This window comes from Hemicordylus capensis, chromosome 2 (genome assembly GCF_027244095.1).
Source record: "Hemicordylus capensis ecotype Gifberg chromosome 2, rHemCap1.1.pri, whole genome shotgun sequence".
Classification (NCBI taxonomy): Eukaryota; Metazoa; Chordata; class Lepidosauria; order Squamata; family Cordylidae; genus Hemicordylus; species Hemicordylus capensis.
The window spans coordinates 194,694,148-194,708,286 of NC_069658.1; the positions used below are offsets into that span (position 1 = coordinate 194,694,148).

Genomic DNA, 14,139 nt, shown 5'->3' on the forward strand with positions numbered 1-14,139 from the left:
CTAGACTGTAAGCCCCTCAAGGCTGTCATCCTCATCTGCTGTAAAAGCACCATGTACAATACACGGATGGCCCTATATAAATAACAACAACTAGCTGATCTGGCACAAAGCATCTGCGTCCCTAGTTCTCCACCTCCTTCTCACCCCCACCGCTTTTCTGCCTGCCTGCCCCCAGCTTCTTTTCCCCGCCCGCATCTCCTTTTGCACCTCCCGCTCTGCTTCCTGGCTGCCTGCCGGCTGGCCAGCCAAATCCCAGTCACAGCATCCGGCCCACCACCGTTTTCTTCGGCCAGCCGGCCACCACCACCGCCGCCATATTCTTTCTCTGGCCCCATGAGAAGGTCGGCAGTTCCCTGAACTCTCGCAAGAGTTGCCACTTATGGGATTAGCCATGGGTACGGCTTAGAGAAATAAATATAAAGATGATGATGATGATGATGATAAAAATAATAATAACTAATCTGCAGTATGCCAGTGCTTCATTGCTTGCCTAAAAAAGAATAGCATGTGTCCAGCTGTCCCAATTTATTTACCCAGGACAGTCCCTCTTTTCTTATCTCTGTCCTTGGCAAATCAGTCCCTATTTGTGCTTTTGCGGAGTATCCTTTTAAAATGTTGTGGCTGTGAGTGGCTAGCTTTTTCTAGAATGTAGCCCTCTCACCTGGGTCTTGACAACTTAAAACTCTCTGTGGAATGGATGCATCTTTGTAGTGCAAGAGCATGCTGCACATGTGCCTACACACTGTAGCTCAGTGGTAGAGCATCTGCTTTGCATGCAGAAGATCCCAGGTTCAATCCCTGGCTGCATCTCCAGGTAGGGCTGGGCAAAACTGCCTGCAATTTTGGGTAAACTGCTGCCAGCCAATGTAGACAATACTAAGCTAGACAGACCAATGGCCTGACTCAGTAAAAGGCAGCTTCCTATGTTCTTAAATGCATATATGTGAACACCCAAGCACTATGCAGTATGAAGCCTGCCATTTCATATGTGATTAAATCAAATAACAACCACGCGCTTGGCTTTCAATCCATAAAGGGTAGAAAATTGCACAGTAAATGAATATAGCATGAAACAGAGTAGAGCCTTCCGCAATATGTGCTGGTTGGCAAGGGAGGGGGTGAGGATTGCGAAATGATCCTGGTGTGAGAATCGGGGTGTTGCAAGCATGTTCCTATTTTCATCAGTCAAATGTTGGAGGGTATGCAAGTTGCATGGCCCAGAATAGTATTTCAGTCTTTAAAGCCCCAGCGTCTGGTGTCCTGCCCAGACTGTTGTTCTCGACATAATGAGCTGTAAGGAAATGTAGAAGCTGGTGGGATTTTGTGGAAGAGCTGCAGTGATGGCTTTCCCTATCTGAAGATGAACTTGCTGGGCTTTGTCACGCACATGCTCCTTCTAAGGGTGCCTGGGAATCTGGTATTCCACAGTGCACCCTCCCTCCTCCCTGCTGCCACCTTTCTTTCCCTGCATAGGATGGAGATGTGTGGGAGGGGAGAAAGGCTCTATGGGCAATATGTAGCAACATTCCATTCCCCCCCTCCCACCATTTGCATAGTTGGAATGCAGCTCCATTTCCGGCAGGACAGCTGTTCCATTTCTGGGTAATCCAAACTTCATGCCCTCAGAATGGGGGGGGGGGATTTTGGGAAGGTCATTTGTAAAACCTGTCAGTCGAGGGATTGGGACTGTGATGGATGGTGCTTGCTTGTTGGGGGATGAAAATATTCTGCTTTCCTTAAAAAAAAAAAAAAAACACCCACACAATATGAGCATTACAAATATTAATATAAATCTACAACAGAAATTCCTTCTCTTATTAATTTCTATTTTCAAATTACTTACGAAGGTCAGCCTATTCTGATTATTCATTGGAAATTCCAAAGTTTAACAAACCGAGTCCCACTTTCAGATAACATATTACCAGGGCGCTGTTCATTCCACAACTCCAGTTTGTGCAGAAAAACTGCAGAATGTGGTATTGGATACAGCATTCCTGAGAAACTCATCTTTATTTCAAAGAGATGAATGGAATCTTTCAAACTCTTCCTCTCTCTGCAAAGTTTCTAGTCCTTATGAGGAAGGAGGCATAACTATTGTTTCATTGATGAAGCTTTGCATGTACAAGGTCCCATCTTCAGTCCTCTGACAGAGACCCCAAAGAGCCAACAATACTAGATGGACCAATGGTCTGACTCTGTATAAGGGAGCATCATATGAGCCCTATTCATGTGTTTGCCATCCGTGGGCAACGAATGCAAGAGGGAGGATGAATGGTGGACTTGATGGTGGACTTGCCATGACCATGCCCCTGTGGGGCATGCAAGAGGCAAGCTCAGAGGCCAAGGATCTTTCCTGCAACCAAGAACCCTGAGCAGCCAGGGTCCTTAATTAAGAAGAGGATTTTTCCTCACATTCAATGCTTGCCTCTGCAGAGAAATGCTGAATTCGGGGACAATAAGAGCATGGCCACAGAACACAAAGGTACAGGGAGCATGGCTACCCAGTGCACTCCCATTCCCCATCCAAGGATGGTGGATACATTAATATATTTGAAAGTGAGTGAGCAATGCTAGGTCTCAAAGCCAGATGCCTGCTAAGTGCTATCACCAGTAGTGAGAGAGCTTCCTTATGTGTCCTGCCTATGATCCACATAAGCAGAATCAATAAAAATTGGCAGTTGTTTGTTGATTATTGGAGCAACAAGGTATATACTTCAACTGATGTTAACTGTATTTAATCTTTTATAGAATGACATAGAAGAAAAAATTCCAAAAATGCGTATAATTAAGCTACTGTATAATTATTTCTAAAAATGATTGTTAGAAAGGCTTATTTGCAATTGTTTATAAGTTTCAAAATGAGTTAAGAAAACAGGAAAAAATAATTATGCAAAGTAATTTAAAATAAATTAAGCAAAATTAGATTTCATACTCACAATAATAGATTTTATTATGGTTTCAGACCAGCAAAAAGTAAATACTTTTTTAAAAAACCAATATAAAAAAATTCCCATACTTTGTTCCACAGAATTTCGTTTTCTTTGGCACATAAATTGATGCCTTTTTTCAGTGATGGACTTTCACAGCCCTTCAGTTTTACAGGGGTTAATCGGATAAGACTGCAGAGTGTTTTGTGCCTTTAGGCTGCAAACAAAACAGCAAAGTGTGGATTAGTTATCCCTCAGCACAGGTTAACCACTTTTTTTTTGTAATTGGGTGTGTTAATGACTGGTAAAGCAGATTCTGCAAACCTGTTTTCTGTGCATACTAATAGGAAGAATGGAGAAGATTCTGAATTCAAATTGGTGATTGTGATTAGGGAACTAGAGCATGGGTCTTAGTGATTATTCCAGACGAATGAACCCAGAGTAAAATGACTGGTCTTGCTTATGTGACTCTTACCTGTACTTGGATGACCTTTTCTCAAAGTAGTTTTTCATAAGAATAGTAGAGTTGCAAGGCACCAAAGGGCATCTATTGAGATCATCTGGAGAGGTCTGCGCATTGAGATCATCAGGAGAGGTCTGTCTGCATTTGCCACCAGATTGTCTGGTGGCTTCTCAGGGACGGGCCTTCTCAATTGCTGCCCCGAGGCTTTGGAACACACTTCCTGCTGAAATAAGAGCCTCCCCATCTCTTACAACTTTTAAAAAGGCAGTTGGGATGCATTTGTTCACCCAGGCTTTATATTGTTTTATTTGTGTTTTAATTGTGTTTTAATAGTTTTAACTTTTAAAATTTTAATTGTTGAAATGTGTCTATCTTTTTATTGGTTGTTTTTATTGTTCTGTAAACCGCCCAGAGAACTTGTGTTTTGGGCCGTATAAAAATAGGTTAAATAAATAAATGTAGTCCAGCCTCCTGCCACAACGGAGGATTGGCCGCCTAGCAGTGCCCCAACAGCATAAAGAACAATCTCTGCAATTTGCAAAGATCACTATGCATCCCACAAATGGAGCACATGTACTGCGGGAAGCTGTTTACAGAGCAAATAGCTTGGCTGTCTGCGTGCGAATGAACCAAGTTTTTAGAAAAACAAAAAGGCCACCATCCAAAGAAACAGTCAAGTTTACCTGGGGAGAAATTCTTTTCATCCCCAAACATATTTGTTGGTTTTGCGTATTAACATGTACAAATATGCCACAGGCACTCAAAGCGATTTACAACGAATCAGTCCAATAAAAATGCTTAGTGCCCCCTCCATGGAGCGCAAACTCCTCCAAAGTAATAGAAGCAGCTAGAAGAATAGAAGTGGCAAGATGAACACCACTGGAGGCCAGTGGAAATGGTGGTGGTGGCGGGGGTGGGTGGGGGGAACACACACACCACACACACCCCCACACCTTAACTGGCCTTCTAAGGGCAGAACTACATGTTAAAAAGGACCTGGAGCTGCTGCCAGAAAGAACAGCCTTGTTTGCTTCCTCCCCCTGTCCTGTAATGTTGTGTTGAATTCATCCCCATGTGTATTTGTGTGCCACACTCCTGTCATTGGCTGCCATTGTGTCATTGGTGGGCACAGGGAAAGTGCATAATGGCCTCAGGAAATGGAGTGAGTCAGAGGAGGCTGAAAGTATTGTGGCACTTGAGGTGAGGTACCAAATGTCACCTTGCCCCACAACCCTGGTGGAAGCCAGCCCCCTTTGAAAAGCAATTCTTGTGAGCTTTGGAAGTGGGGGGGGGGGGAGCAGGGAAGGTTGATGGTAGCTCCTCTTATGCTCTCACGCTTCTTGTAAACTTTGCAAGGAGTGTGAGGAGAGGCGCTGCTTGCAGAGTTTGCAACACGTAGATTGGTCCCGAAGATGGCTGCAGCAAGCAACATCTCGCCACCCCATTGGTACCCCAGTAATCTGCCACCTGAGGCCAATGCTGCAACTTGGCTCACGGAAGTGCCACTCCAGGAATAAGATGGGCACTATTTTATTTATATTTATATTTATATGCCACCCTTCAGGCCAAGGCCTTTTAAAGTGCTTCACATACATTAAAAAAAAAAAACCCAAGCAGAATATACAAGTTCCTGGCTGCAGCTGGTTTCTAAAGCTGCAGTAGGCCTGATGTCAATAATCCCCAAGAAAATGGACACCACAGTAGATAAATCCCTGTTTCAGACAGCCGCCAACCGAATCTCTCTGCACAGAGTTGCCAACTCCTGAATTTCTTTCTTTCTTTCTTTAAGGTATCTGGGTGGGGCCCAGTAATTCCTTCTGTCCATAGATAATGTTTCTTTAAGATCAGAGTGAAGTGCGCTTCCCCCCTACCCCCACCCCTACTTGTAGGGGGTGCAACAGTGGTGTAGTGGCGTTGGCAGCAGCAGCCTGTGTTCAGATTTTTTGGTGAGCCTGGGCTTTCACAGCTGCTGCTGCAGCCTCCCCTGACTCCGCTGTCACACACCCCGCCCTTTCCTGCAGCCTCTTACTGACTGCTGCTTCCATAATGGCCCCACTAAACCTACAGTCCCTGCGCCATGATAGAGGTGGCAGGCGAGGGGCCCTCGGCAGATCCTCTTCTTGGGGGGCCCAGGGCAGCTCATGTTCTTAGGACACATCTGTCCCCTTACAGATATGCCCTGGGGAGCAATAGCAGCTCCCCACCCCTGTCCTGTCCATGTCGTTTGGGATGATATATTCCAAGTAAACATATGCTGAAAATGACCCGACACCCACCATTCTGGGAAGATTTATCTAATGAACCTTTAGCATGCACATTTTTGCTGTCTACTGAGAGTGTCTGCTAGGCCTGTCTCTTATGGAGGAATGTTCTGCGCAGTCCTGTATATTTCACAAATGCTCCCTGTGGTATTTTGTTTCTCCCCAAATGTGGCCTGATTTTGTGTTTGTGTTTTCCCAGTCTTTGGATATCATGCGCGCACACACACACACAAATATTCCTTTTTCCATGGTGTTAATTTGGATGTGTTAATGTATATAAGAATTGTGTTGCTGGATCAGACCAACTTTCATCTAGTCCAACAAATTAGCCAGATGCTGCTTTTGGGAAGCTTGGTGGCAGGCAGAAAAATAGCTGTCCCTTGTTTAGTCCCAGTGTGCAGTCCTTGGAGGCATACTGCCTCTGAATATGGAGGTGTTCATTTGGATGTGTTAATGTATATAAGAATTGCGTTGCTGGATCAGACCAACTTCCATCTAGTCCAGGCCTGCTCAACTTAGGCCCCCCAGCTGTTTTTGAACCACAACTCCCATAAACCCCAGCCACAGTGGCCAATAGCCAGGGATTATGGGAGTTGTAGGCCAACATCTGCAGGAGAGCCAAAGTTGAGCAGCCCCGATCTAGTCCAACAAACTAGCCAGATGCTGCTTTTGGGAAGCTTGGTGGCAGGCAGAAAGATAGCTGTCCCTTGTTTATTCCCAGTGTGCAGTCCTTGGAGGCATACTGCCTCTGAATATGGAGGTTCTATATAATTGTAATAGCTTTTAGTAAACATCTCCACTAATTTGATTAATCCTTCTTCTCAAAGCCATCTATACTAGTGGCTATTGTCCAGTCTTGTGATGGTGAATTCCACAAATTAATAATATGCTGTGTAAGAACTGCTTCCTGTTGCAGTCCTGGATCTTCTGTCAACCCATTTCATTGGATGATAGTAGCGCAGCATTAGGAATGAGAGATAAAGAAGTAATTCTAAGTAGAACTAAAAGAGTCTACTTCCAGCTTTTCTTTTCTTGACACAGTGAGTCTTATCTAGGACCCCATCACATGTGCTGTGAATCTGGTTTGTATCTGACTGTCAACATATGGGTTCAAACAGAGGTGCTCTAACCCCTGGATTTTGGGGCCGAAGTCCAGGGCCTCCATACCCCCTGGGGCCCCCCAAATCCTCTTTAGTCTGTCCTGGGCGGTGTGGTTTGTGCCCTCAAGAACCTACGTGTTAAAAAATGACGCTTAACTTGCAGCGGGGGGGGGGGGGATCCAAAGGCCTTTAGGTCCAGACACCAAAATTACCTAGGGAAACCTCTGGGTTCAAAGGGGTGTTGCCTATACTCTGAATGGCTGCAATCTTGGTCACCATCTTGAAACAACATGGCAGATGTAAAATACTAGGCAGAACAGCCTAGTCTTGTCTGTGAAAAGATAACAAAGATGGGGCCTGGAGACCCGCAAGAGGCAGGGCACTCCAAATTATAGCAGTCACCACTGACAAGGCCCTGTCACAGGCCACACCAAGTCATGCTTCAGAGAAGGTTGGGACCCAGAGCAAGGAGTCCCCTGAGAAAAACTCAAATCACCAGACAGGCGCACATGGGAGAAGGTGACCCTTCAGACCAGCTGGTCTGAAGCTGCTGTTAGCAAATTTACCAATATGCTAATGGCTCCCCCCACCCACCCACAAACATGTATGTGGGCTTTTGTATAAAAATTCCATGAGGTACCCTACTAAATCCTGCCCTGTTTGTCCTTTCAGCCTGGGAAGGTGTCTGAACCACACAGCTTCAAAGAGAAGGTGTTTAAAAAGAAGAAAAAGGCATGCGTGGTGTGCAAGGAATCCATCGAGGCCCAGGGCCTGGTCTGCAAAGGTAAGAGCTCTCTTAGTCCTTCACCTGCCCATCTTTTTCATATTCTGCAATGAAGTGGCAAGAGGGCTACTGCATGCAGAGCCATTGCAACAATTCTCTATTGTTTTAAGGTCCCCCGCCAGGATTGTCTTTCCGTTCCTGCAGTGGAATTGAAGGGAAGCTATACCTCCTGCTTCTAAAAGCTACTAAAATAATCACACACATCCCTTCTCAGTATGCTTTTACTGCTGTGCATTTAACAGTAGCGTGCCTTGAATGAAAGCATTAAGGAAAGTAAACCTTTTGCAATTTCAAAATTTAAGTCTGAACAATCTCTTTCCATTTTTTTTGCAGTGTGCAAAGTGGCAAGCCACAAGAAATGCAAAGCCAAGGTAAGAGGAGAAAGGCATTTGGTGAGGACAAAAAATTGAGGGATTTTATGTGCTTAGTTACATACATACATACATACATACATACATACATACATACATACATACAATATTAGTAAAGTAAGTTAAATACATTGAAATGACATGATGACATGTTCAGGAGTTGCCTACTTGCAACCATTTGAAGTGTATGAAGAAGCCACAGAATTCCCACAGGTACAAAATTCCATGCCATTCTTTGCTTGGCATTGTTAGCTCTGGGCTGGAATACCAGCCTCCCTTTTTGATGTAAACTTTGTGCCCTAAGTCTTGACCTATAAAAGTCCCATTTATAGACTAATAAAGGGTGTGTGTGTTTTGGACTATGTGTCTGCCAACTTTCAGCTGTCAGGATGCTCTTTCTAGATCTTCACGATTGTGGGGTACACTTTGGTGTGCCTAGATTTGAAGAAAGAAAGGATTTTTAAAAAACAAAAAACCTCTTGTTCAGATTCTTCTGGTATTTAGGGGGTTTTGGCCTATGGAAGTACCAAATATCAGGTCCCTAGACTGTATGGAAGTACCCCCACAATGTTGATAATGAGTCACTTAGTGAGGCTCAGGCATCTACTTGTACCTAATATGCCTTGTATTCATAGGAACATAGGAAACTGCCATATACTGAGTCAGACCATTGGTCTATCTAGCTCAGTATTGTCTTCAGAGACTGGCAGCGGCTTCTCCAGAGTTGCATTGCAGGCAGGAATCTCTCTCAGCCCTATCCTGGAGAATCCAGGGAGGGAATTTGGAACCTTCTGCTCTTCCCAGAGCGGCTCCATTCCCTCAGGGGAATATCTTACAGTGCTCACACTTCTAGTCTCCCATTCAAATGCAACCAGGGCAGACCCTGCTAAGCTAAGGGGACAAGTCATGCTTGCTACCACAAGACCAGCTCTCCTCCATTCATGTGCACACTGGACTGAAAAAAGATTTTCCCGTGTTGTAGTTTGACTTGGACTTAGAAAACTGGAGAATCAGACTGGCCAGAGCAAAAGTGTGCGTGTGTGGGCTATGCATAGGTGTCAATTCATACCAAATGAAAATTACAGTTTGCACAAACTAAGCAGAGTTCATGGTTTAGTAATCTAATGGTGCTGTGCAATGGCTTTGTGATTTTTGGGTTCCATAAGGGGTGCAGGTGCCCTATCTGACCTGGCAATTTTCTGTGGTGCTGGAACACTCTGCAGTGCCTGAAATATCTTCATGGCCAGCATTTCATGAGGACTTCTCCATAATCCTTATGTAGCTGTGTTTCCAAATTGGGTTCAAAAGTAGGACAGGTTCACACACATGCATGTACATCAATTATCTCTCACCCAAGGCCAAGGTGACCTAAAGGGCAGTAGAGTTGGCTGCCTAGAGCAGCAGAGCTCCAGAGACCCATAGCTAATCAGGAAAACCCTCTCCGGAGGACATAATTTCTATCCCCAACCCCTACCCTGGTCCCTTGGAGCAACATGATCAGAGTCGTGAGAGCAGCTATGCCACCCATTTCCCCAATTACAACCTTTCCTTTCTCCCACTCTGTGCAAGTGAAGAGCACAAAAATCCCTTCCTTCTACCCTATCCACTTGGCTGCAGTTGGGAAGCTTCCCCCTCACCCTGCACAGTGTGTGGTGATGGTGGGGATTCATTTTTGCCAGGGACAGTGAAATTACTTGGTGTGGCCCAGTTCTCAGTGGTGTGAACTTTTCCGATGATGAGCATTGTGTGTTTGTGTTGATGTGATGATGATTCTGTGGCTGCTCGTTCACACATTCAGGCCATCACTGGATGCTACGGTTAATGGCTAATATTTTTATATTTTATTTATTTAATACATTTATATACCGCCCAAAATTTAGTCACTGATAATATTGACATGCATGCAGAGACTTGCAGTGCCATTGAACTCTGTATGCGAAGGGACTTGGGACATAAATCCACTGATAGTCTGGATAGACGTTTTCAAAATGAGAATCCTAGCAGATGATTCCTGGCCCTATCCATCCCCAGTGCAGTGGCTGTTGCTGGTGTCTATCTTATGTTTCCTTTTTAAATTGTGAGCCCTTTGGGGACAGGGAGCCATTTTATTTATATCTATGTAAACCGCTTTGGGAACTTTTGTGGAAAAGTGGTATATGAATATTTGTCTAATTCGTATTCCTTCCCAAATGCATCTGTGTATGGGGGTGAGGTTGTGCATGATTCGCATTGGTGTGTGTGTGTGTGTCTGTGTCTGTGTCTGTGTCTGTGTAGCCCTTTGCTCCTATGCTGCACCCCGACCCGTATTGGTCTGCATCTAAACTGCTATTTGCTACAGAGGGGAAAACACACAGGTACAATTTTGTGCTTGTAAAGCCAATACTTCATGACCCCAAACTAAATCCTCCCTCTCACCCACATAACTGCTTTTTGAAAAAGAAAGAGACATTGGGTGTTCCCATAGCGCAACTCCCGTGTCACGTCCAGTTTGGCCTTTGCTTCACTCCACCAAGATTGCTGAAATCGTACGTGCTCGACTGCTAAGCTACAAATCTTCCTCCAGCTCTGGACTGTCCCTGAGACTGGAGAGGGAAAGGAACTGGGAGACTGATATGGCTCTGTGCTGGTCTGCTGGGATTTTCTGCAGATAACTTGCTGTCAGGAGCTGCAGGAGTGGGGGGAGATGCTGAGGAAAGGCAGAGTTCCTTGTGAGAAGGCTCTGCAGTCTTGCTGAGTGGCCTTCCCAGGTCCGGATCTCTGCGTGAGAGAGACTTTTGGCGCAGTGAGGGGCCAATCACATGAGGGCAGAAGGGGCCACATCGTCTCAGAGGGTGGTAGGAACAACACGCAACAACCACCCATGGAGAAAAACCTAAGCTAAGAGGTAAGGGTCAGCAGGCATGACCCGAAGGGGAACCTATGAGGGTTGCAAGGCCGCTTTTCAACATAGCGGGAGCTTTGCAAGTCATGCATACATCATAGCTATGAAAGGAGGGGAGGGGAGGAGGGGAACAGAAGTTCTTGTATTCTGTTAAAAATGCCAAACGTTTCTTATTGTTTTTTAAAAAATGATAACCCAAGTCAAGCAAGCGTTTAAGCATGAGGAAAAAGTGAATGTTCAGGCCTCCATCTAGAGGTTGCTTCATGTGTTGTGCTCTTCCAATGTGGAAGTGTTTATTTATTTATTTTGTTGTTTGATTTATACCTCGCCTGCCATAAAACGTATCCCAAGATGGTTTACAAAAGTTAATAAAATAAAATTCCATAAAATCACATTAAAATATAAAATCAAATTTAAAAAAAACACTCCAGTAATAAAAACTGTTAATAAAACAGTTTAAAAAACAGTAATAAAACAGAGCAGTTGGGAGTCAAGAGCAGAACAGAGCAAACAATTTTGAAACGGTGGTGGTGGTCATGGGTGTGTGTGTGTGTGTGTGTGTGTGTGTGTGTGTGTGCGTGTGTGTGCAGAGGCGTATCTAGGGAAAATAGTGCCTAGGGCAAACACTGAAATTGCGCCCCCTGTCCAGGCATCTGACACCCATCTTTGAGATAAATTTACCATAATATCAGCTGAAAAATAAAAGTCAGGCTCATTAATCTTTTAATCTTTCAAAAACTATTTTAGCAGTGGACGTAGCCAGACCAAAAAATGCTGGAAAACTACAAATTTCAGTATGCTGGGGCTCATGAAATACCCCAATACTATGTGGAGGTGTACTTGGAAAACTAAACAGAAGTGCCTGTCTAATTCTCTACTATATATTGTAGCATCACCATTACATAAGTTTTAACAATAAATGGAGAATTTGGCTTTTCCCAGATACTCTGTAAATAATTAAAGGATACGCAGAGTAAACTGTGTCACTGCTTGGAATATATTCTAGTCTTTCGGAAAGACAGTTAAAATGAGAGAAAGAGAGCAAGAAACTCCCAGTGGGCCTTAATATTAAGGATTTCACACTGATTCAAAGACAAACTCACCATTAATAGCCATATTATTAAGACATCACATTTAACTCACTTATCACAAGAAGCAAAGTAAGAGCAAATGAATACAATCCTAGCTCATAAGCATCAGCTCAGTATTCACAAGCCGTGATTCTCTGTACATAGTGCCAATCTGAATATGTGTACAGTGACTTATATATTATTTTTTTACCTGTAGCCCCTTCAGGGCGCTTCCTAAAGGCTGGGGGGGGGGGGGGTTGCAAAGGTTCCTCCTTCCCCCACTGGCCTCTAGGGCCTCGCAGGGACCATCTGAGCATGTGCAGTGGCCATTTTTAAAAATCTTTTTTTTTAAATGGCCTCTGAAAACAAAATGGCCACCGTGCATGCTCAAATGGCCTCTGCAAGGCCTGGCATGACCTAGGGCCTCACATTTGAGCATGCACGGTGGCCATTTTGTTTTTGGCAGCCATTTTTTTTTAAAAATAATTTTACAAAATGGCGCCCCCTTCAAGTGGCGCCCAGGGCACGTGCCCTGCCTGCCCTACCCTTAGATACGCCCCTGTGTGTGTGTGTGTGTGTGTGTGTGTGTGTGTGTGTGTGTAAGCAGAAGGAGTACTTCTCCGCCTTATAAGCCACTCTGTCATTTTTAAGATGGGATGGGGAGGGGAGGTTAGGGCTTTCAAAGCCCTTAATTTGGAATATGAAATTGGTAGCGGTAGGGCTTTCTCTGTGAAAGCCCCTGCCCCCTGGAATCAATTATTTCATAGGCCCACCTCCACCTGTTACTAAGGTAAAGTGTGCCATCAAGTCGGTGTCAAGTCCTGGCGACCACAGAGCCCTGTGGTTTTCTTTGGTAGAATACAAGAGGGGTTTACCATTGATTCCTACGCAGCATGAGATGATGCCTTTCAGCATCTTCCTTTATCGCTGCTGCCCAATATAGTACCAGCGGGGATTTGAACTGGCAACCTTCTGCTTGTTAGTCAAGCATTTCCCCGCTGTGCCACTTAAGGTGATCCACCTGTTACTACAGGTACATTAAATGTTGTGTAAGCAGAATTTGGCTGATTGATCACCTGCCTTCTGATAGAACATAACAAGATTGCCAATGATCAAATCCTCAGCATGTGCTTTTTTGAAATCTTGAAGGAATGTGAGGTTCCTTGCAATGCAATAAAACAAAAGCTAGCATTCCTAAGAGCCCCATAAGGTAGACCATGTTGAAAATGGATGTGAGGTTGAGAGATGGTAGCTAGCCTGTCTAGTGTGAACACTTTATCCTAAATATACATAACGGCAAACATCTTGTAAACGTAGGCAGGGACATCAGTAAGGGGTTAAGGACAAATTTGTACTGTCTGAGGACAGATTTGCACTGGGGGCTTGTGGACTTTCAGCTGTCTTTGTCTCTTGTTGAAGAAAAATGAGGAAGCAAAATCAAGGTGTTGATTTATCCTCAAATGCATTCTTATGACTGCTTTGCCCCTAACAAGACCCTAGTTTCTTCAGCCCCGATTATATTTTGCCTATATGGAAGTTATCATAAGAGAAGTTTCCAGCATGGACAATGGTTTGTGACTGAGCACTCGTTTGCAAATAAAGTTGATTTTCTTGTGGTCTGCAGGGATCTTCTGCTTTTAAGAGCTTCATAGCAGGTAGATGTTCAACAGGTGCTTTCCTCCTCCACAGCAGCAGGGGAGCTTCATCTTTTGGATACCTGTATGCCATGCATTTAAAATTGCCATGTTTTTGCTGGCCCTGCTTCTGTGTCTTTTAACAATAGCGTGGCACACAAGTATTTAACAAGTGACGCTTTCCCCACCACTTATCTACATCCCATTAAAAGCATCAGCTTCATCATTTCGGTGTTTCAGGTTGCCGTTAAGGGCACAGGAGCAGGGCCAGTTAAAAAGTTAGCAATCCTATATGCAGTAGGTATGGGAGACCCAAGTAAGAAAAGCAAGAAGTCTTGCAGGGCAAGGCATAAACCTTCAAAAGAGTGTGCTGAACAGTGGTGCACCCAGCCAGAGTTTGTAAAATTGCCATCTGAGCTGGATACAAACTTGCCATCATATCCTGCACCCCCCATGCCCCTCAGATAAATGAACATAAGAAAAGCCCTGATGGATCAGGCCCAAGGCTATCTAGGTGAGCATCTTGTTTGACACAGTGGCCCCCCAGATGCTTCTGGGAAGCCCACAGGCAAGAGGTGAGGGCACGCCCTCTCTCCTGCTGTTATTCCTATGCAACTGGTATTTAGAGGCATCTTGCCTCTCAGGCTG

General features: G+C 44.5%; 1 protein-coding gene across 5 annotated transcripts in view; it reads left to right on the forward strand.

Annotated features, from left to right (window-relative positions):
* The window catches only part of TNS2 (tensin 2), a 149,871-nt gene that overhangs the window by 65,684 nt on the left and 70,048 nt on the right, over positions 1–14,139 (forward strand). For all 5 annotated transcript variants that reach the window (XM_053303866.1, XM_053303870.1, XM_053303869.1 and 2 more), the window contains exons 2-3: positions 7,424–7,535; positions 7,869–7,906. In XM_053303866.1, the coding sequence (XP_053159841.1) occupies positions 7,424–7,535; positions 7,869–7,906 (150 nt within the window). The remainder of the gene's footprint in view (positions 1–7,423; positions 7,536–7,868; positions 7,907–14,139) is intronic.